Source organism: Onychostruthus taczanowskii, unplaced genomic scaffold (assembly GCF_017590055.1).
Source record: "Onychostruthus taczanowskii isolate IOZ18803 unplaced genomic scaffold, ASM1759005v1 scaffold18, whole genome shotgun sequence".
In the NCBI taxonomy this organism is placed as follows: domain Eukaryota; kingdom Metazoa; phylum Chordata; class Aves; order Passeriformes; family Passeridae; genus Onychostruthus; species Onychostruthus taczanowskii.
In genome coordinates, this window is record NW_024499017.1 from 4,245,930 (window position 1) to 4,266,776 (window position 20,847).

At 45.4% G+C, this 20,847-nt stretch overlaps 1 protein-coding gene and 2 long non-coding RNA genes across 3 annotated transcripts; 1 reads left to right on the forward strand and 2 right to left on the reverse strand.

Annotated features, from left to right (window-relative positions):
• Positions 1 to 1,717: 1,717 nt before the first annotated feature.
• On the reverse strand, positions 1,718 to 9,658 carry LOC121334081. The gene is made up of 3 exons (XR_005952397.1): positions 9,504 to 9,658; positions 9,169 to 9,300; positions 1,718 to 1,934 (listed from the first exon to the last, which is right to left on the reverse strand). It is a non-coding gene; the product is annotated as an uncharacterized LOC121334081 (long non-coding RNA).
• Positions 9,659 to 10,389: 731 nt separating this feature from the next.
• LOC121334082 lies at positions 10,390 to 14,706 on the reverse strand. The gene is made up of 3 exons (XR_005952398.1): positions 14,654 to 14,706; positions 14,056 to 14,183; positions 10,390 to 10,488 (listed from the first exon to the last, which is right to left on the reverse strand). It is a non-coding gene; the product is annotated as an uncharacterized LOC121334082 (long non-coding RNA).
• Positions 14,707 to 17,074: 2,368 nt separating this feature from the next.
• IRX5 (iroquois homeobox 5) lies at positions 17,075 to 19,788 on the forward strand. The gene is made up of 3 exons (XM_041400849.1): positions 17,075 to 17,519; positions 18,754 to 19,159; positions 19,406 to 19,788. Exons 1-3 carry the CDS (start codon positions 17,271 to 17,273, stop codon positions 19,786 to 19,788), a joined length of 1,038 nt encoding a protein of 345 aa, XP_041256783.1. The 5' UTR covers positions 17,075 to 17,270.
• The last annotated feature ends 1,059 nt before the right edge of the window (positions 19,789 to 20,847 follow it).

Below are 20,847 nucleotides of genomic sequence, written 5' to 3' on the forward strand. Positions count from 1 at the left end.
GAAAATAGATGACACATAACCTGAGCTGGAGGCTCAGTTCTTTCTGTGGCTGTGTTCTTTTCACCTGAAAAGGACAGCACGCTTAGAGGAGATGCAAATAGTGCTGCTGCTCTCAGGTTTCTGACAGTTCTCTTGTTCTTTGTAAGCCCAGGCTGGCTCTAGGAAGGCACCTACACTCCATGGCCTTTGCACAAGAAGGGGCAGTGTGGAAGGAGCCATTCAGTGCACTGCTTTTACTCACTATGTCTTTGAGTACTAAAGATTATCCATACCATTCTAATTTTGGCACAGGGGATAGCAAGAGCTTGGATGCCTCACCAGACTCCAGCACCTACTGATCCAACACTGTAGAGAAGCAACAGCAGCCACTCCTGCTGGAGGTGTTCTCCTTCTCCACTCAAGGCAGCTGATGTGTCAAAAGCAGCTCTCCTGGGGCATGTGTTGGCTGAGGCAGCCTCTTTGACGAGTAAAGTAACAAGTGTGTTCTCTAGATAATGGAAACACTTGTACCATTCCCACACCTTGACCAGATACATTTTCCTGAAATAGGTGTCTGGCATGTACACACACACACTGGTTCTCTCCCCTCATACTGGCACACACAAGGAATAAGTCAAAGAACACAGGTTTATTCTGCATTATCCAGGGTGTCCCTGGAATGTGAATATTATGCATGACAGATCTGCACAGCTTTCTAACACGTCCAATTTTTACCACATCCAAGATATGTAACTGCACCTGCTGAAAAGGCGACACACCAGGGCCAGCCCTCAGCAACACTCCTGTCAACACAGCACCCTTCCCAGACATGACGTCTGCACAGCTGGTCTGTGCTTGCCCTGTCCTTTCATCAGAGTGACCCAGGGCACTGGATAACTAATATTTGATAGCACGATTAACTTGGGCTGAAGTCAGTCTGCGTGTGCTCAGGGAAACAGCTCAGCCTGCTTCCCTAGCAGGGAGAGAATGAGCCAGCAACGTGCATGAAGCCTCCTCCTTCAACCAGCACAGCTGCTGACAAAGGAGCCTGTATCTCTCGCCTTCTCTGAAGTTAATCCCAGCAGTTTAAAGCAGACTTGTGAAAATAGCATGAATCTGAAGTTACTCTGAAATGCTACTCCAAGGACACATTAGTTCCACTAGAGTCAAAGTATATGCCAGACGCAATAGGTCGAGTTCTAGTCGAAGAGATTGCACAGAAAGTAAGAGCTAATAATTCTTAATTTGGCATAACATGACATTCCCAACAGCTTCTCTCTGTCCTTCCAGCAATTGTATCTTGGCAATGTACATATTAAAAAATCATTGCACAAAAGACATGTACTGTTGGAAAAAAACCTCCAAAAATCAAACTACCTTTCTTTGTGTTGTGTCGTTCCAAAAACTGAAGACACTTTCACTGAAAGGGAAAATATGCTGATCAAAGCACAAAGGGGACAAAACCTCATTCATTCCTTATTTGTTTAAGAATTACTAATAAGAAACAGTTTTGCAGGAGGCTAGAGCAACAGTAATTTAGACATTAATAAATTGGGCATTGTAACAATAACTATTCCATTGAATAAAAATAATTCTGGCAAGAAACTTTTCACATGGCATTCAACAGATATTAAAATAAATGAATGAAGTTTGCAAGTTAAATTACTTCAAAAATAAAGACTTTCCAGCAGTTTCCCATAATGACAACATTCAACAGAAAGATACAATAGCTCTTTATAGCCTAAAAATTGTCAGTTTTATTTTACAAAGATGACTTCCAAAAGCATCTTGTCATGGCAATCGAGCTTTGAGGAAAAAACAATCTGTTGTTTGATAAATAGAAGAAATTAACTGTCATTAAAGCCACTTAAGCACTCCTCCTTCCTGTTATCCCTCTCATCTTGGCAGTAACTGATAAGAAGATTTCAGGGAGGCTCAGTCATTGATGGCAGGATCTAGAAAAGAAACAATTTTGCATACAGTTATTCTCATTCCCAGGTTCCAGTTATTGCATTTCACTAAACTGCACTTAATTGGCTCCTTCTGCCCCTGGCATGGGCACAGTGGACCATGTACTTCACACCAATCACTGTTACTCACTGTGCTCCCTGTTACCCCTCACACCATGAAAATATGCAGGCGGCTGCAATCCTGTGGTGATAATATTACACACAAAGGTAACAGTAACAAAGTCCTGGTAGCAGAGCCCTGTTATCCACCAAGTGTGAATTGCTAATAGCAGCCAGTGCTTTAGCCAATAGGGGCCAGACATTGCTCATTATCATGCAGTTCATTACTTATGGGACATGGTTGAACTTGAGCCTGTAACTTCTGGAAAATGTACCACTCGTCCACAGGAACACACCAACAAAATAAATGAAGGACCAGATGCAATGGTTACAGCAGAATTAGTGAAGAGGTAAACTATAACTGCATATTTCCTTCTCCCCAAAAAAACATTACCCAAGATTTTTTTCTGACTAAGCAAGCAGCTTCAAGAGGAAAGGAGGACATGGACTGGGTAAAGAAAAAAGCTCTGAGCCTTGCATATCCAGACTGAGTCCCGTGCAACCCCAGGAGGTTGTGTGCATGGCAACCCCACTTCCAACAAACAGAGTAATTAATTGTATTCCCACATTAAAGCTACCATGGCACACCTCCACCTTGGCAGATTTCTAGCTGGCTTTAATCCTTTCCACCCTCCACATGCCAGGTTCCTCACACCAACTGGCCCTCGGTGACAGCTGAGTTTTCAATGCCATACAGTACCTTGATGCAAATAGGTTTTGCCCTTTTTTCCACCTTTTGCTAGGCTACACTGCCACTTAGTAACTGCACTGACATAACAACTCCACCTTCTCTACTGCAGTGCAGCTGTACATCCACTGACGTGACAACGGGAAGTGAGGGCTTCATCCCTACAGGAACAGAGCTGCCTTTCAGTTTGCAACTTGCATCATTTTCATGCTGAGGACAGAGCATATGGTCCTCGGAAGGGACATCAAAATAAATATGACAGGTCAGTGCAATCATCATATTGAATGAATTCAAATGATGCTGTATCTAAAATGAAATGTGTGCACATAATAAAGATTCAAATGACAAAAAAATTCCCCTACCCTTTATCCTTCTCTGAATTATTTATGAATTCTGCAACTCCAGCTGTTGCCACCAGCCCAAGGACACTACTTCATTTTGGGAATGACACTTCATATTAAAAGATAAGTTAACAAAAGAAAAAAAAAAAAAAAAGACACTGCAGGCCTTTAAAGACCACAGAAAAGCACAATACATCTTTTCCCAGCTCTTACAAAGGAAAATAATCAACAATCAATTCTGTTCATGCTTCTCAACTTGTTTCCATAATTCCAGACACAGATTTCAACACTCATGCATTAAGTCAGCCATGCCTTTTTAACCATTGCAGTTAAGCAAGACTCTCACAGCATCTTGGATCCCTCACGTATTTTTATAGGGTTATCTCAGTCTTACAGTTCACCATAAACCATATGCCAACACACCAAAGACTGAGATACTATCTGCACTACTGACAGCTTTTAGTACATAAAATGGTCATCCCAAAAGAATAGAATATTTGCATATACGGAATTGCTTTTGGGAAAGCAATAATTTGGCCACAAATTTAAACAAAAAGAAACAACACCTTCAAAGTGCAGTTTAGGGCACAAAGAATTGGTTTCAAATAATCATGACATTTAGATGAGCAAATTTTACATAGTGTTGTCTGCCCACTTGTAGACTGCTCTGATTTGGATTCCATCACATATCAGTTCTTAGGTTTCAAATAAGTAATTTGGCAATGGGAAGGAGGCAGCATGGATACGGCTTAGCCAGTAAGCACAACTTCCACCACCTACACCAACATGCTCTCCTTATGACTTTAAACTAAACTTGTTTTAGTTGGCTGTCTGTAGAGCAGACAGATAACACAGAGGCTGAGTAAACAGGAAAAACAAATATAAATCCACCATTGGTTTTGGTTGCTACTTTATTCACAATGAAATCAAGATCTGAATTGTTACACAAAACCACCCACTACAAGAACATTCTGATGCACTGCGTTCACTGTGAAATTTACTGAAATGAGTCAAAATTTGCAAGTTGCTGAGTGCTGAGGGACATACAGCCCCTAAACATTAGCCCTTCATGACTACCAATAGCCTCATCTCTGCCACAAATTACATTAATCTGTTCTCTACCCATGATCTTAATTTCACTGTGTTTTCTACTTTTACCTAACTGAACAGCAACTGGGCTTATATTCTCTTCCTGGGAGATCCCAAACGCCACAAGACCTTTTCACAAATTAATTATTTAGGGGTTTTTTTTGTCGGCGGTTTTTATTTTCTCCTCCATAGTCCACCTGAAAGTAGACTAGCAATTGTCACAGTTCTAACACAGAAAGATGTATGAATAAACTGCAGAGCTTCCAAGGCACCATCATCAGACATCTTCAGGATCACCCACAAGTTAAAATAAAAAGTCAAAAATGCACCATTTGCCTTTAGTGCCAAGCACACGGTTCAGGCCTGAGCTGGAATGCCAGATATTCAATAAAAAAACCTCATCTTTGGGAAAGGCAGCAAAGCCAGAGTTGTTGCCTGTCTTGCAAGTGAAAAATGCCAATGGCTTGCAAGCAGAGATCTGCTGTTACTCAGTTTGGTACCATGAGCTCATGCAGTGTTATCCACGAAAAGGAGATGTTGTTAAAACAAACATTTATTTGCCCTTCAGTCTACAGCAGAGCTGGCACCCAGCCCTGAACAGTCTCCCTCTGCCTCGCTACTGTGGGAAAGCTACTGAACAAGAATCCTCCCCTTCCATCTCCTGCTGTTGGCCAAAGAAACAAAAAGGTACAGAAACAAAGAACAGGCAGAGAACCCGAGGTGTGTAAAATGTCACTGAGCAGGAAATTAAGGTTCAACACTGTAACATTTGTAGATCTCTTGTAACATTGACAAGAGCCCCAAATTCTCCTGTCACAGCTAAATACTTCAGTTTATTAATAATTATTCATATCCTCCAATATTTTGGAAGTCAGGTGCTATGCACAAACCCTCTCAAAACTACAAGTATTTAATTGTAACCCACTCAAACATACATCTCACTCTTTTTCTGAAAACTAGCAAATTAAAAACAGGAACATATCTCACATTCCAGGGTTGCCATTTAACTCTCAATGCCACAGGTTCTCAAGTGCCTCCTGAAATAGTTTCTAGCTGTGCTAAAGGAATGACATTTGGAAAAAATCACCTGTGTGCTGACAGGAAAACATCCTTCTGAAGATTTTCACAAGCTAGTTGGATGCAATTGAAGTTAGTCCTCAGAAAATAAGACAAGTCGTCTTCATGCCCAAACATGCTCACTAAATGCTTCTGGCTATGACATTATTTCATAATTGACACATTACACACAAACATCCCAAGAAAATATCTTTTTGTCTATGCCTGGATTAGATGGCTATTTATACCCAGGGCTTCTGCAGAGCCTTCCCCATGTTGCACGATGCTCTTGAATACAAATGACCAATTGATCCTTTCACGTGACAGGGTGGGGGTTGTTTTAGTGTTCAATACTTCTAATGTTTAAAAAAATTGTACCTCAACATGGTCTTTAATCCTTACCCTGAACAATTGAGTAGATTCGTATTAATCTATTAGATGCCTTTCCACACCACACCTATGGCACTGCATAAATTACTGTAATTTAAATGAATTACTTCTTGAGAATTCCCATGTGGTAAGAAACACGCAGTGTTATATGTTATGGAAAGAAAAATGTGCATTATGGTAACTAAGTTTTATACCACAGTATATCTAGGTGCTCATAAACCAGCCATTCTAAACTGTTGAAGGACAAGAATATTAGACTGATCACGCAGAACACACATCAGTATGTCAAGAAGTCAATAATATGAAATTAAATCTACAGTTTATTTAGATATATTCCCATGCCCATATTGAGATTCCACATTAAAAATGCCATTAGGCTAGCTGAAGAATATTACTGCAAAAGATATTTATACCTACAGTAATTCTATCTCTGCCCTGGACAACTTGCATTTCCCTCTTTATGTGTTTGATCTACTGAAACATATTGAAGAAAACAGAGGGGAAAAAAAAAAAAAAAGAAGAAAAAATAAACAGAAAAAACCCCCAAAGTTCTTTTGTTACATTACTCCACATATTACCAGTGTTTAAGGATGACTTGTTTAAGACTGCACATTTCAACTACCTAACAGTAAAGAATGAAAAGCTTCTTGCTACAAGCTAAAAAGAAAGTCTTTACCATGCTCCTTGAAGAGCTCATTTTCACATTACTCAGGCTTCATTATGCTGAATCAATATTCGTTTAGTCACTGGGTTATTGACATATTTTAAAATAAAAGTATACCCTTCAGCTACTGCACTCATTACGGGTAATTTGTCTTGTCAGGGAGCAGGGAATATTATCCCAGTCTTTCAGGGGCTGACAGCCCATGGAAATACCTCCCCTTGGTTACAACTGTAAATAATTTTAAGGTAAAATATTGAAAAATCAATGACTGTTTCCTGCAATCTGTCACAAACAAATCAATCATAATCTGCACAGCCAGAGAGTATGATTTGAAGGAGATGAGAGCAGATGTAATTCTTGGCTGGAATCTCTCATTTCAAAATCACCTCACATAATGGTGTCATCATTTAAACACTTAGCAGTCACTGCAACTGCCACTCATAACATCTAGTTGGACAAAACCACGAGGAAGAGGAGGAGAAATGCCACTGCTGTTATGTAAACAAACACTTTATTTCAATGGTTGCAACATTAGCAAATTTCATAGATATAACAAGGCCTGCCCCTCCACAAATGTCCAGGGTGCTTTTCCTTCTCAGTGGAAGACTGCCTATAAATGAGCCTCGCAAAATGCAAAGCATTTTAAATTTTAAAACCAAACTATGCTTCATAAAAGGTGAGAAATAGTATCTGGTACTAATACTACTTCTAAAAATATTTTATTCACTCCAAATTGCTCATAACAGAATTATGCATCAAATTCTTAAGAGATTAAGAAAGGAGAATTATCTGAGGTACCTTTGTCTTTTTAAGGGCAATAAGGATTTCAATGCTTCTTTGTCCTCCACATATTACATTTCACATCTAATTTTCATTAAGCACACACTGACTCAACTTTAGGGTAGGAACCACTGCAAAGTACATGAGAAAGAAAGTCATAACCTACATAAATTAATTGCTAATATATTTTCAACTTGCATTCAAAGATTAAATGTTGTATATATGGAATTACATCTGTATAAAGGATCAATTTATACACAAAGAATTAACTACTGCACTCAGAATGCTATAAACTGACCTTTGTAAATGTGAATAAATTGTGTAAAACTAATCTGTTTTTATAGAGTAACACTGATGCTTAGCCCAAAATTATTTTTTCATTTGTCCCCCCACCTCACTACATTTTTACCCCAACACTTCGGTGTTTAAAAGAATTCTCTGCAGATAAAACAGGATAAAACTGTTGTGCAACTGCAACCACAGGCCTAAGCCTGCATTTTTTGCACAAACAAAATTTACAAATGCTCATGGAGTGTTTCCCTCTGGAATGTATAATTTGAGCTCTTAATCTTTAATGTGCAGAGCCCGTTATCACATACTCATTTTAATCACATTAACCTTAGCAACTCCTAATTCTGAATATTTATCTTACAACTGTGAGACTAAGAAAAAAATGCAACCAAAAAGATGAAATTATTTTCTCTTTTCTTGAAAAAAATCCCTTAATACTGTTTTTAAAAATCAAAGAATAGGGCATATTGTACATCTAAGTAAACCTCTCCAAGGTTTGCCTTCCTTTAAAGCAGGCTTTAAGTCTCTTTATCTTCTACTTGGAAAACATACATCTCTAACTCTTTATTGATATGCATCAAAACCACTATTGTTTGTAGCAGCTGGACAGATTCGCTTTCTCAGCAAAATAAATTATTTAAAAAAAAAAAAAAAAAGAAACTGAAGTTTTAGACCAGAAGAAGCAGTTAGTGCCTTAGAGGCTAACTAAGCGTAAATATCAGCCATGAAGAAAATCAGCTTATTGTGGGGAAAGGCCACTCCAAAGCGAAAGGGAGCGGGAGGAGGCAGCGGATGAGCAACGGCTAAAAACCAGAGCAGCTCCTTGAAATGAGTTGCAGTTCCCCACCTTTTCCCTGGATGAGATCTATAATGAAGCTATCCCATAGACAGCCCCAGGCTCCTCAGCCCCTTTACATCTCCTTCCTGGCCCAGGGACAGTGGCAGAGGGAAGCCCTGCTCCCCAGGCTGAGCCATTGTGTGAGGGGGAAGCGCAGCGCGCACAGAACGTGTCGGCAGCTTCCCCCAGCGCCATTCCCCTGAGCCAGCTTCTCATTTCTTGTGACAATCACCTAATTAGGTGGGTCAAGAATTGCAGAAGATAGAAGAGATTCATTCTTCCTTACATGCCTGTTCTCCTATTTGTAAAAAGGACAGCAATGGCTCTTCCACTCCATTGTAAGGCACTTAATAAATGTTAATAATAATTAAGTCAGTCACATCTCCCAGACAACATTGTCAGGTCTTTTTTTGCAGTATTTCAGAACTATTTGGCTCAGGAGGGAGCTCCCACAAGCTCCAGACAGAAAAGGACTCACGAATTCCATCCTTCAATGCGAGAGGTCACAGAGGGCTGTGCCACAGCAGACATTTCACAAGCCCTGAGGAGCAAGAGCAGCACATGCTGCTGCACTACAGATGTTAATAGGTCAGCACTGTGAGTGCAATTTCCTGCTGGACAAAGCATTAAGATGCTCTAACAGCTAGTAGGACTGTGAAGTCTTTCTGGTTAAGAAGTTGAACTAAATTCAATTTCTTGAATGAAAAGATGGGTTGGGTTTTTTTCCATCTTTATCAAGAAACAAAAGCACTACTGGTTATGGAAAGAGCTGAAAAAAGAAAGACACTGGCTTTTTAAAGAAGCTACTAGCATTTCCTCTAGTACCCACCTTCTCCATTTACTGCTCTCACTCATAATGTTCATTTAAGTCTCTGGCATATGTTCATTTATTTAATGCAGCTCCATATGATCACTAAACAATACAGCAATGCCATATTACATCATGCAACATTACTGATATGACACTATTAGCAATACTCTACCTAATGAAGTTTATAAAGTCTTCATGTTTGGGCATTACAGAAAGATGAAAAATCCTGCTTTAAAGTAGCTCCTGCCTTCCAATTCTGTCCTTCCCTCCTTCAGCATTGCTGAGACCATCTCACTCAGCTCATCTGGAGAGAACAAAAATAGAAAGAAAGCAACATACTTATTACATGCACTGTGCAATTTTCTCAACAGAAACGAGAATAAAGTTGATGTATGTGGAAACATTAATGCATTTTGTAAGTGACTGAACCTAGCACCACAAAGGAAAGTGCCCCTTCTGTAATACTCTGCTTAATGAATCATATCTTACTCATAGCAGATTACTTACCATTAACTCTGAAAGGACTTAATATGGTTAAAAAGACTGCAAGCCCAGCTGCATTCTGGCTTTGTACTAGGTCTCTTCCCATATTCAGGCAGGTACAGGATAGGATGGACTGCTGGGTCCCTTTTCCCCACTGTGCATCTCACTGCTTCTCTCGGTGCAATCTAGAAAGGAAAAAAGAAAAGGGACATAGGGAGAATGGGGTATGGAACAAAAATACCGTATTTGTCACTAATTCAGCAGCATGTTTCTCTGACAAACATGGATTACAGACTGAGCAATGCAAGGGTTTCTTCATCCATTGACCCTGTATGTTTGTTAAATTCCACAGACACTATGTTACTGCCACATCCCATTGGATGGTGTTCAATCCTGCATGTTCCAAGAGGTGAACCACAAACAGGTGTCTATGGAAATCAAAGATCTGAGGAACAGGGCAGTTTAATTGCATTTTGCTAATGAAACACTGACAGCATTAATCACTTGCTCAAAAGTACAACAGTCTAACATTTATATGAGCATGGACACCAATTTACATCTGAACATTTCTGAGACAAGCAGAGTTCCTGCTAGGTAAACTGAGGCCAAGATTACATGAACAAATCCAGGTCACAGGATGTGCCAGAAATGCAAGGAGAAAACAAACCCAGGTCTAGCCCCTTGCCTGCTATTAAGTTTTCCAATCCCTTCTCAGCCAGCCTAAAAGTCTCTCCACCCTTCTGCAGCCTCCGCCCAAAGAACCACCTGGATGACCTCAGCTTAAGTTTTACTTAGGGACACAGTAGCACAGTGTATATTACAGGGAATATCACCTGAACTTTAACTGAAGCAATAAATTAAATACTGAAATAAACTTAAGAAAAAGCATAAAGGAAAAAAATACCTTTAAAATTACTTTTGAAACTTAGGCTCTGCAGAGCTGTCCTCTTCCCAAGAGACATCCATGAAACCTAATGTCCACAGCAGCTGGGAGACAGCAAGGTCCCTCCTAGATAAAAGCCAGAAAGTCAGCACAAACAAAGCAATTCTCACACTGCCAATATCATAAAGAAGTCGTAGACACCTTTTTATAATGACAGAGTATTCTTAATAAAAGCTTCAAGCAGGTTTTACAGCTGCATATTATCCAATGAAACCAGTAATAAACAGCACTGTAGAATTATTTAGTGCAACTCCAATACGCCGAGAGTCTCAACCTGGGTTTTATTTATCACACAGGCTAAAATGTTTGTTCTTGGCTTTACAGTAGCAGCCAAGCCTGTAGCTATCTTTTATCCCAGCACACTGCCATCTGGATATTGATACTTTGCTATGGGATATGAAAGAAGAGCATAGTTACCTAACACAGCTTAATTGAAAACACAGGACCTACGTATTATACCATGCATTATTTTACACAAAATTAAATCTGAAGGGCATGAAAATTTCTGTAGATGTCAGCAGAGAATATTTCAGAGGTAAATGCTGTGTTCTTCATCAGCACTAGAAATGCTAAAAAATACTGTGAAAAATACGTGCTTACAAGAAGAAAAACCTCATTTTTGCTCTGTTGGGAAGAAAGAAATTGCTCAGAAAGGTGCATCTCCTTCAGGAAGAGCAGCAAAGTAATCAGTCACATGTTTATTAGTACAGAAAACTCTGTTATGGTGATCCATATTCACCTTGAAAGGTCCAGCTGTTTGTTTTTCTCCTTAAGCAATGAATTAATAATAGAGAAAAAAAAATATGCTGGTTCTACAAATACATTCACTTTAATCTGTTAAAAACAGCTTCAAGAATCATCTACATCTGCACTACCCACATTAAGGAATACAGCCTAAAAAGCCCTAATGTTAATAAAACCCCAGAAATTATGAACTGTTAAAAAGAATTCCTTGGGTGTAAGGCCAGAAAGGCCACCTGGCTTTATGTTTCTCCTCAGAGAGGTACTGCTGAGCTCTTACAAACACCAGTCATAAGGACTGCAAATATATGTAAGTAAAGTAGATAAAGCACAAAATCTTTGGAACACAACACTGCTATTAAGACACTCATCTCTAACACCCACACTGAAGGCCAGATTCCAGCTGCAGGGGCTCCCACCACGCTGCAGCACCTGCAGGCAAAAGGGAATTTGCCACCATGAGGGAAGCTATGGGCTCATGTACATCCCACAAAAAAGCACAGGGAGCCACAGCCATCCTTCCCACTGAGCTGCTCCTCATTTGCCATAAGAGCCAACTAACAGTAGATGTGGCTTGCTTTAAGTGAAAAACTTGTTCTAGACATGAAAGAAAGCAGTTTTTCATTTTTCACTCAGGGTCTATTTTCTGCAAATGTCCATGGAACTGTAAGTAAAATAAACCCTAAAGACATTCTTAACTTAGTCCACATTATGCCAACAAATCCAAGCAAATAATGCCATTTAAGTTAATTACAGGAAACTTCAAGGAAACTGAAATACAATTTCAGGTTCTCCCATGATACTGTCAAGATCTTTGGAGTTACATGCTCAGTACAACAACTAGGTGCTTGAAAGACTTGTCAGCTGCACTTCTGTATTTCATTCCACACACTAAAAAGGCTGCTGAAGCAATTTAAAAAAAATAAAAAGATTGGAACTGATAATCAGGCTTCCTTTTGCAGACAAGAAGTGATTTAAAATTGAAAGGCTTGGAGAGAAAAACAAAACTGTAACCTACCTAATACCCAAATGCTAGGCACAGAAGAGTAATTCTAGGTGTTCACGAGTTTACACCTCGCTCTCAGACCCAAACACAGAGAGTGTGAACAAGGAGCATCCCGGGCAAAGGAAGTGCAGGCAGAGGAAACAACAGAGCAGCTGAGGGTGTCTTGCTCAGAGAGCTCCTCCTTCACCCAGGCTCAGAGCCACAAAACACGGGCATTCCACTGCACTGCTGGCCTGGAACTCCCAGCGCTGCACCTGAGGGAAGCAGCAGCAGTGTCGGCAGGAAAGGGCTCCTAAGTTTTACAGCCAATATTTTACACGCATTTTTTTTAGCTCTTGCCCAGGTAATAATGTATTGATTTAACACAGAAAGACACAGGCCCCTCCCTCCTCTTTGCATGCTAATTAGTTTGACTTCTATGGTAGTGCAAAGATGAGAAAGAAAATTTTCTCTTCATGCATAATTAAAAAAAATGAATATTCACATGTATTTATTTTTCTCTTATAAGTTGTTAATACTTTAAAATATACTGTATGAAACATCTCCTATCAGATGTTTCCAGCAGCAATTTCCACTACCATCCGAGTCTCACAGGTTTATTTTTTTTTTAATAGAACAGCTTTAAATGAAACAGGGTATCTTGTAGAGGAATTGCTAATTAATTTTTTTTTTCTTTAAGATGATCCTCTTTAGCGTCACATACATAATTGTTGGGCAATATTGTCCCAAATTGAACTGGAGAAACAAATCCAGTGTCTAAGGTCAGGTATTCTGATAAAGAAATATCAAAAAGGTTTTGAGAAAACAGCCTCCTTCTCATCTACCGCTGTAAAAAGAAAAAAAAAGTTGAAATGATCTCCTAATGCATCTCCCTTCATAATTCATGCCGAAAGATGACATTTTCTCAGGATCTTAATTAAGATAATGATGAACACCTGTGTCGGCATTCTTTGGCAAGACAGCATTATCCATCATAATCTTTTAAGTACTCTCAAAAAAACCCAACAAAATCGTATGACGGAACCAATCTGTTGCCTCTCCTTGCACTAAGTTTTACATCTCAGACACACAGAAGAACGATTAGATCTTTAAAGACTGCAATAAAAACAGGATCGTTAGATTTTAAAGTTTCAACAAAAAGTAGCTATTAAATTAATTAAATTAAGGTGTATCATATCCAAGATAGCCAAGTTTAACTCTATTCACTATAAGCCACCTGGAACCAAACCTTTTAGAGTTAGAGCCTACCAATAGCTGTACTTTCAAACCACAGTTTGCTGTTACTTTCAGGATCATTCTGCCTCTTCTCATTTGTTTCTCCCAGAAAGAAAATATTCTCAGCTGATCCCTACTGTACGTTCATGCACTGATTTATTAAGCCACTTTATGCTCTACCCCGTTTGCACAATCTAAATGAAATCATGCAAAAGAAACCAGTGTAGAAAAAACAAATATGCAAATTCAAACATTGCTGTATTTTGGGTCACGTTTTGTACAGTCATCTCAAATCCAAGTTCCTCTCATACCAAAAACCCTACTGGAGTCCAGCTACTAAACTACCCAAAGACCCAAACGATCAGACTGAAGGCTATAAAACAGGGATTTCAATTATTAACTATAGAAGCTGAATCTAAATTCACATGCCTAAATTTAAATTACATGAACAGTGCATAGCCAGACCGTAAATCTTTCCCACTGTTAAATAAGATTTTAAGGGCAAGTGTTTTTCCTATTGCATTAACAATTTATCTTACAAAAAATTATGAGAAAAATACACAAAGTCCAGAATTTTAATATCAACCTGCACTGTTATAGTTTCACTGGCAGCTGCAAAATACACAAACTCCTGATACCAAGAACTCGTCCATACCTTCAAATGCACATACCTTCAGCAAAAATGCAGAGAAGCAGCAAATGTATCCTCAAGCCCCACGTTTGTTAACAGCACTGATGAACAACATAAGAGCCTTGAAACAAACTTCTTATTTCCCTTCCATCAAGTGGTTGAAAAGTCCTGCAAAGCAGATTAGTCTTAAGCTTTCACATTTTAATATGCTGCTATCAGAGGAAAAAGTTGCTGTGACTAGTCATTCAGTAAAGCTATCAATGTGCAAATAAAGCAGAAAATAGAGACATCCTTAAGAAATGAGTCTCAAATTTGATATAAAGTGAAGGTGACAACCACAGCAATAGAACTATAAACTAAATGTTTCAATATCTTGAATAATTATCTACAGTTCTTTTAAAACTGCAAAGAATATAATAGTGGCATAATGTAGTGAGAATGTCAGTTTGATAGGCACTTACAATCCTGACGGCATAAGAGTCCTATCACTACCGTTTATTAATCAGCTCTGGTATTATGTTTGCAAGGCATGAAAGTATGCATGAACTCACCACAGTTTCCAAAATGTATGCCTACAGAAGAAAGATTAGTGGAACATCAGAAATAAAGAGGGTAATTTTACATGACGTTAACCTTACCTCCTCTTCAAAAAAGTCAGATGCCATGGGAAGATGGTTAAAACTTCTGCTTCTTCCTACAAAGAAAGCAGCACGGAAAAGCAGTTAGTTATTCTACTCACATATAAAATGAATGTTAAACGTATAAAACTTGACCAGATGATATCTCACTCCCCGAACAAGGGGGATTGTCAGAGGATTATGACAGAAGAGCTTTCGAGTGGAGAAAGAAATGCAGTGCTCCAGAGCGATCGCTATAATGAAGCCGGGGACAAATACCGGTGACACTGCGCAGTCGAAAACTGATGAAAGTGCACACCTGTGTGGATTGAGCATGTAAGGGAGCGTGCGAGCCGGGGACCGACCTGTCCCGTTTACCGGGGCAGAACCACACGGAGTTTAAAGAAACGAAATTCCGCACACCGCACATTAAAAAATTAAATTCAAAAAACAAAACAGGGGGCGAGAGGAATGCAAGAGGACAGAGGAGGGAACGGCCAGACGGAGCGCGGTCCGGCCGCAGCCGAGGAGGAGCCGAGCCCGGTGCGGCTCCGCCAGTCCCGGGCCCAGCGCGGGGCTGGGGCCGAACCGCGCCGCCCGTCAGGGGGCGCCCCGCGGCGGGGCAGCGCCGCCACAGAGCGCCCCCCGCAGCGCCTCCGCGCGCCGTCCTGTCAGCGCCGCCTCCGGGCTCCGCCGCAACCGCGCCCGTGCTGCCACCGCCCCTCCACACCCCGCGCTGAGGGACAGGTCCGCGGGCCCGTGGAAGCAGCGGAGCGCCCGCCGCCGGCGGGGGAACAGCCAGTCATGCGCCGGGACGGCCGGGGGCGGGCCTGGCGGGGCCGCGGCCTGATGGGTACTGTAGTGCAGGGCAGGGCACGGCAGCGGGGGCAACTCTGCTGTACGGTGGGCAGCGCCCGCCCCGCCGGCCTCGGTCGTGCCGCGTCCCCCCGAAGGCAGCGGGGACAGCGCGCCCTTCCCGCCCAGCCCCGGCCCTGCAGCGCGGCCGCTCGGCAAGTGCCAGCCTGCGCCCGGCTGGGGGGCTGTGGATGCAGCCGCCGGGACGAAGCCCCGGAGAGGGAGGGAGGGAGAGAGGGAGGGAAGGAGGGACGGAGAAAGCGGGGCGGCGTCGGTGTCGCCTCTACGGCGACACGGGGAGCTCCTGCCCCGGCCTGCCCGTTTTAAAACACACCCCTGCTCCTCGCGTCTCCGCGTACGTCCCGCGGGGAGCGCGGCGAGAGCATTAGGGTCGGGAAATGCGAAAGTTACAAAATAAAATAAATTCTGAAAATATAAATCTTATGCTATCCCCCCCTCCCTCGACCGAGAAAGGCACGGCGGATCCCGATGGCCAGGGGTCCGCGGCCGCTGGAGCAGCTCCTTTCCTCAACCGCAAGGAAAAAAATATGCGAGAAGGAAATAAATCGGGATATGTTTCTATTGAGAAATATATCTGGTGAAATCACAGGAGATTACATCTTCTGATCGGCAGGGATTTATCCCGGTTCATATGGTTTTAATCTGCTTTCGCCTCGACCCTTCATTGAGCCGAGGGCGGGGGGAGGACACCCGGTGTGTTCCTTAGATCCGCGGGCAAACCCTCGCTCTGAGCGGTGTCTGCGGACCCATCTCAGCCCCCTCCACTCCCCTCCGGATCGCCCTTCTCCTGCGGCCGGCGCTGGGAAAGACTAAATCCGAGCCCTCCGCGAAGCTGATCCCGCTCCTGGCCGGACCCCGCCGCCGCTCTTCCCGCACAGCCGCCGCAACAGGTCCGGTGGCGGGGTGGCCCCTGCCCGCGGGAGTGACCGGCCGAGCCGCCCAGGGACAGGGCTGCGGCTCTTCCCCGACGAAAACCTCCTTTTTTGTTAAGAAAATGAAAACTAACAGCACCACCAGTCCACCGTATATCCCACCTCCAATGATTTAGCGGAGGGAGGGGCAGGGGCAGAGAGCACGAGGAGGGGCGGCTGTGAAGAGGGGGAGCCGGGCGGCTAATAAATCTTATTAAAGATCTATTTTTTTTTTCATATACTGATTGGCTTGCATTCCGGCGCAACGCGGCTCCGCACGGTATTTAGCACATGCAGAAAGTTGGAGCTGATCTTAAATGGCTCGGAGGTGACTGCAATCCAGGAGCCGGCGCACTTGAGCCTCTGAGCGCTGGGGAGGGCCCGGGAAGCGCGGAGCCCTCCCGCTGGTTGGGCCCGGCCGCGGCAGCCCAGCGGGGTCCTGCCAGTCCTTCCACTGACAACACCCCGCGAAGGAGGAGCCTCGCCGGGCCGTGCTGAAGGCGTCAGGAGCTGCAATTTCCAACTTAGCATCTTGGCAGGACCCTTCGGAAAGCGAGAGCGAGGAGGAAAGGGGAAAAAAAAGCCCCCCAGTGCAAGGGGGAGAGAGAGAGAAAGAGAGGAGGGGGGGAGGGAAAGAGGGGAAAGCAAAGGGGGGAGAAAAAGGAGGAAGCGGTGCCCGGCTGCAGGCGAAAGCGGAGCAGCAGCCCCGGCGCAGAGCAAGGTGCCGCCTCTGCCCAGCTGGCGAGGGCGGAGAGGCGCCCGCGAAGCCCCGGCCGCAGCCGCCCCAACCCGGCAGCGCGGCGGCTCCCTCCCGGCGCCTTGGGCTCCCGGGTATATGTGCGCGCCTGGCCATGTCGTATCCTCAGGGTTACTTGTACCAGCCGTCAGCGTCTTTGGCTCTCTATTCCTGCCCGGCGTACAGCACCAGCGTGATCTCCGGACCCAGGACCGATGAACTTGGGAGATCTTCTTCGGGCTCCGCTTTTTCCCCTTATGCCGGATCTACCGCCTTTACCGCCCCTTCCCCGGGTTACAACTCCCACCTCCAGTACGGCACCGACCCGGCCGCCGCCGCCGCCGCCGCCTTCACTTCCTACGTGGTAAGAGCAGCCGCGGGCAGCCGACACCGCGCCGGGCACGACGGCATCCCGTGGGCGCCTGTCCCCCCCTCCCGGGCCTGCTTTTTGTTCCCATTTTATTTTTGAGATCTCGGGGACAAAAGGGAGCGCGGCTCCTCGCCTCGCCGCCCAACTTTCCCGCATCGCCGCCGTGCCCTGCCTCACACTGTTGCTGGCGGCAGCGGCGGGCAGGGCCGGGCGCGGGGGGAGCCGCCGGCACGGCCCGGGTGAGCATGTCCAGGGCAGGCGGGGACCGGTTTCATTCCCTTAAAAAAAAAAAATAAAATTAAATGTATAAAAAACACCAATCATAGTTCTGCAACAATTAGCTTGTTGTGATTGAAAAGGGAATGAACTCAGGACGGGTCGGCGATGGGAGAAATCCGGGTGATAAATCCAGGCAACTTTCCCCTGCCCGGCGATAATTAGGCTTAAACATTGCAGAGCTCTAATGCCATGGCTGCGAGCTGCTCCGCGGGGCTGCGCGGGGAAGGGAAGGGGAAGGAAAGGTAGGGCACTGCGCCGCCGTGCGCGCCCGCGGGGCACCGCGGGGCCAGTCCGAGTGCGGGACATCCACACCGCAGAGCTGCGGCCACAGCCAACGCCCCTCAGTTCCCCCGAAAAACCGGTGACTTTGGCTCAGCTTCTCCTCTATGTTTAGGGCAGAGTTTTACAGCTCCTTCTTTCCATTTTCTGTATCCTTTTCTTTTCTTTTACCTTTTTATTTTTGCCGTTCTTCTCCCCTTTTTTGTTTCTCTTTTATCTTCTTTTCTTCTCTCTTCTTCTCCCTTTTATTTTCTCTTCCTCCCGTCCCTGGGCAGGGAGGAGCGGCCCAGCCCGCCCGGCCGCCTGGGCCCGGCAGGTTGTCTGCGGCGATCGCAGCGCGGGGGGAAGGCTCCGGTCCCCCTGCCGCTGTCCGCCCCCACGCCGCGCTGCCCACTTGCTTTTCCGCTCCTGCATTTGTGGGAGAACCGCTGGATTGCTGCAAGCAGCCGGTGGTCTCCTGGGGTCAGAGACTACGGGCCCCGGATAGCCCCCAGGGCCTTTCCTCCCGGGAAGGAACCGGAGGACAAGCCGGGCAGGGCCCGGCGCCGGGGGAGAGGCTGCGGGGTGCGGGCAGGGGCTGCGGGCAGGCCCTGGTGCTGTCTTTGCCCTGTCATTGCCGCCCCGCGGCCGCTGACCTCGCCCCGCCGGGCCCTCTCCCCTCTCTCCCCAGGGCTCGCCCTACGACCACACGCCGGGCATGGCCGGTTCCCTGGGGTACCACCCGTACGCGGCGCCGCTCGGCTCCTACCCCTACGGGGACCCCGCGTACCGCAAGAACGCGACGCGGGACGCCACGGCCACCCTCAAGGCCTGGCTCAACGAGCACCGGAAAAATCCCTACCCCACCAAGGGCGAGAAGATCATGCTGGCCATCATCACCAAAATGACCCTCACCCAGGTCTCCACCTGGTTCGCCAACGCGCGGCGGCGGCTCAAGAAGGAGAACAAAATGACCTGGACCCCACGAAACCGCAGCGAGGACGAGGAGGAAGAGGAGAACATCGACCTGGAGAAAAACGACGAGGACGAGCCCCAGAAACTGGAGGAGAAGGGGGACCCCGGGACTCCGGACACAGGTAGGACAGCGGGCTCGGCCGGGTCTCCACGGCCGCGCCCTCGGGGCTGCCCCCGGCCCGGTGCGGCGGTGGCGGGCGGCCTGTTCCCCCGGGCATGCAGCCGGGGCGGGGGGAGCCGGCGGGCAGCGGAGCGGGCCTGGCCACGGCGGGGACCGAAGGGTGGGCGGCGAAGTGTGTGGGCGGGTTTGGGGGCGCAGGGCGAGACCGAGAGCTGCCCCCCACCCCTGTCCTTTCTCCCCCTACCAGGAGCGGCGGATCCCAAGGCAGCGCCGGGCTGCGAGCGCCTCCAGGAGTCCCCCGGTCCCCGGGAGGCCGAGAGCGGCCTCAGCGACTCGGATTGCAAAGAGCTAGCGGAGGAGCGGCTCGACGGGCCGCCCGTCCCCCTCAAGGCGCCCGGCGCTTCCCCGCTGGGACCGTGTCCGGCGGGCCGCGGGCCTGTTGCTGTGGACTGTCGCGCTCGCCGGCCGCGCAGTGCCCCTTCCCCAACGGGGCGGTCCTGCCCCGGCCGCTCTACTACACGGCGCCCTTCTACCCCGGCTACACGAACTACGGCTCCTTCGGGGCCCTGCACGGGCACCCCGCCGGCGGGCCCGCCGCCGCCGCCCCCGGCGCCCACTTCAATGGATTAAATCAGACTGTCCTCAGCAGAGCCGAGAGCCTGGCTAAAGACTCTAAAATGATCAGGAGCCAGTCCCAAGTAGACCTTTGCAAAGACTCACCTTACGAACTGAAGAAAGGTATGTCCAACATTTAATATCGGCTTCTCCTCCCTTACCCCTCCTGGGACTGTGGTTTTGTTCCTTTTTTTTCCCCTTTTTTAATTTATTTGAGAGAAATAATAAATTGCTTTGGCAGTTATTTTTCCAGTACCAAAAGAAAAACAAAACAAACAGAAAAAGACCAGCTCCCCCCTCCCTCCCAGCCCCTCTTCAAAAGTTTATAGAGTCTATTTGAAATGGCTGGTGGAAACCGCCCAGAAATGTCTTAAGCAAGTGAAAAGCAAACGAGTGACACGCTCTCTCTCACACACACAAAGAAGAAAGATTTGTATTAAATCTTATTCTGTATATTTAATGTAGCTTTTTTGTATTTAAATTGATAAACCAGTATCTTTGAAGTAAATTATGAAATCAAGAAAACTGTACAGGCATTAATGTTGTTTTCGTAATATAAATATATACATTTCTGTGTCTTTTTCCGAATTGTTTCATAGTTTTAAAATATATATATACAAGTTTAATTTAATTTTTTATGCCTATTGTTTTTTTTTCCTTGGGTGTGAGTTAAACTATAATGCAAAAACGAGACAAAAAAAGGAAATAGGTTATACGTATTAGATTTAAAAAAACCCAAACCTGCAGCCGCCTTTGTAAAAATGCAAATATTTAATTAAAAGAGATTTTTAACAGAATCAAACCCACTCTCTTTTTGCAACGGGCAGATACGTGCATAGCTGCGAAATAATAAAAGCATTTCTTAAAAGAGACGCGGGGCTCCATTTAGGACCTCACACTAGTACCTGAAGCCTTTTTGGAAGTGGCAGGGAATTTTTAAGAGGTCGGGGGCTCCGGAGGCAAGAGCCGCCCGCGGGGCCGGGAGCGGCGAGCGGCGGCAGCGGGACGGGGCCGGGTGCGGGAGGGACGCAGTTCCCAGAGGTGAAGGCTTAAATCAGGCCACGCACAAAAGCA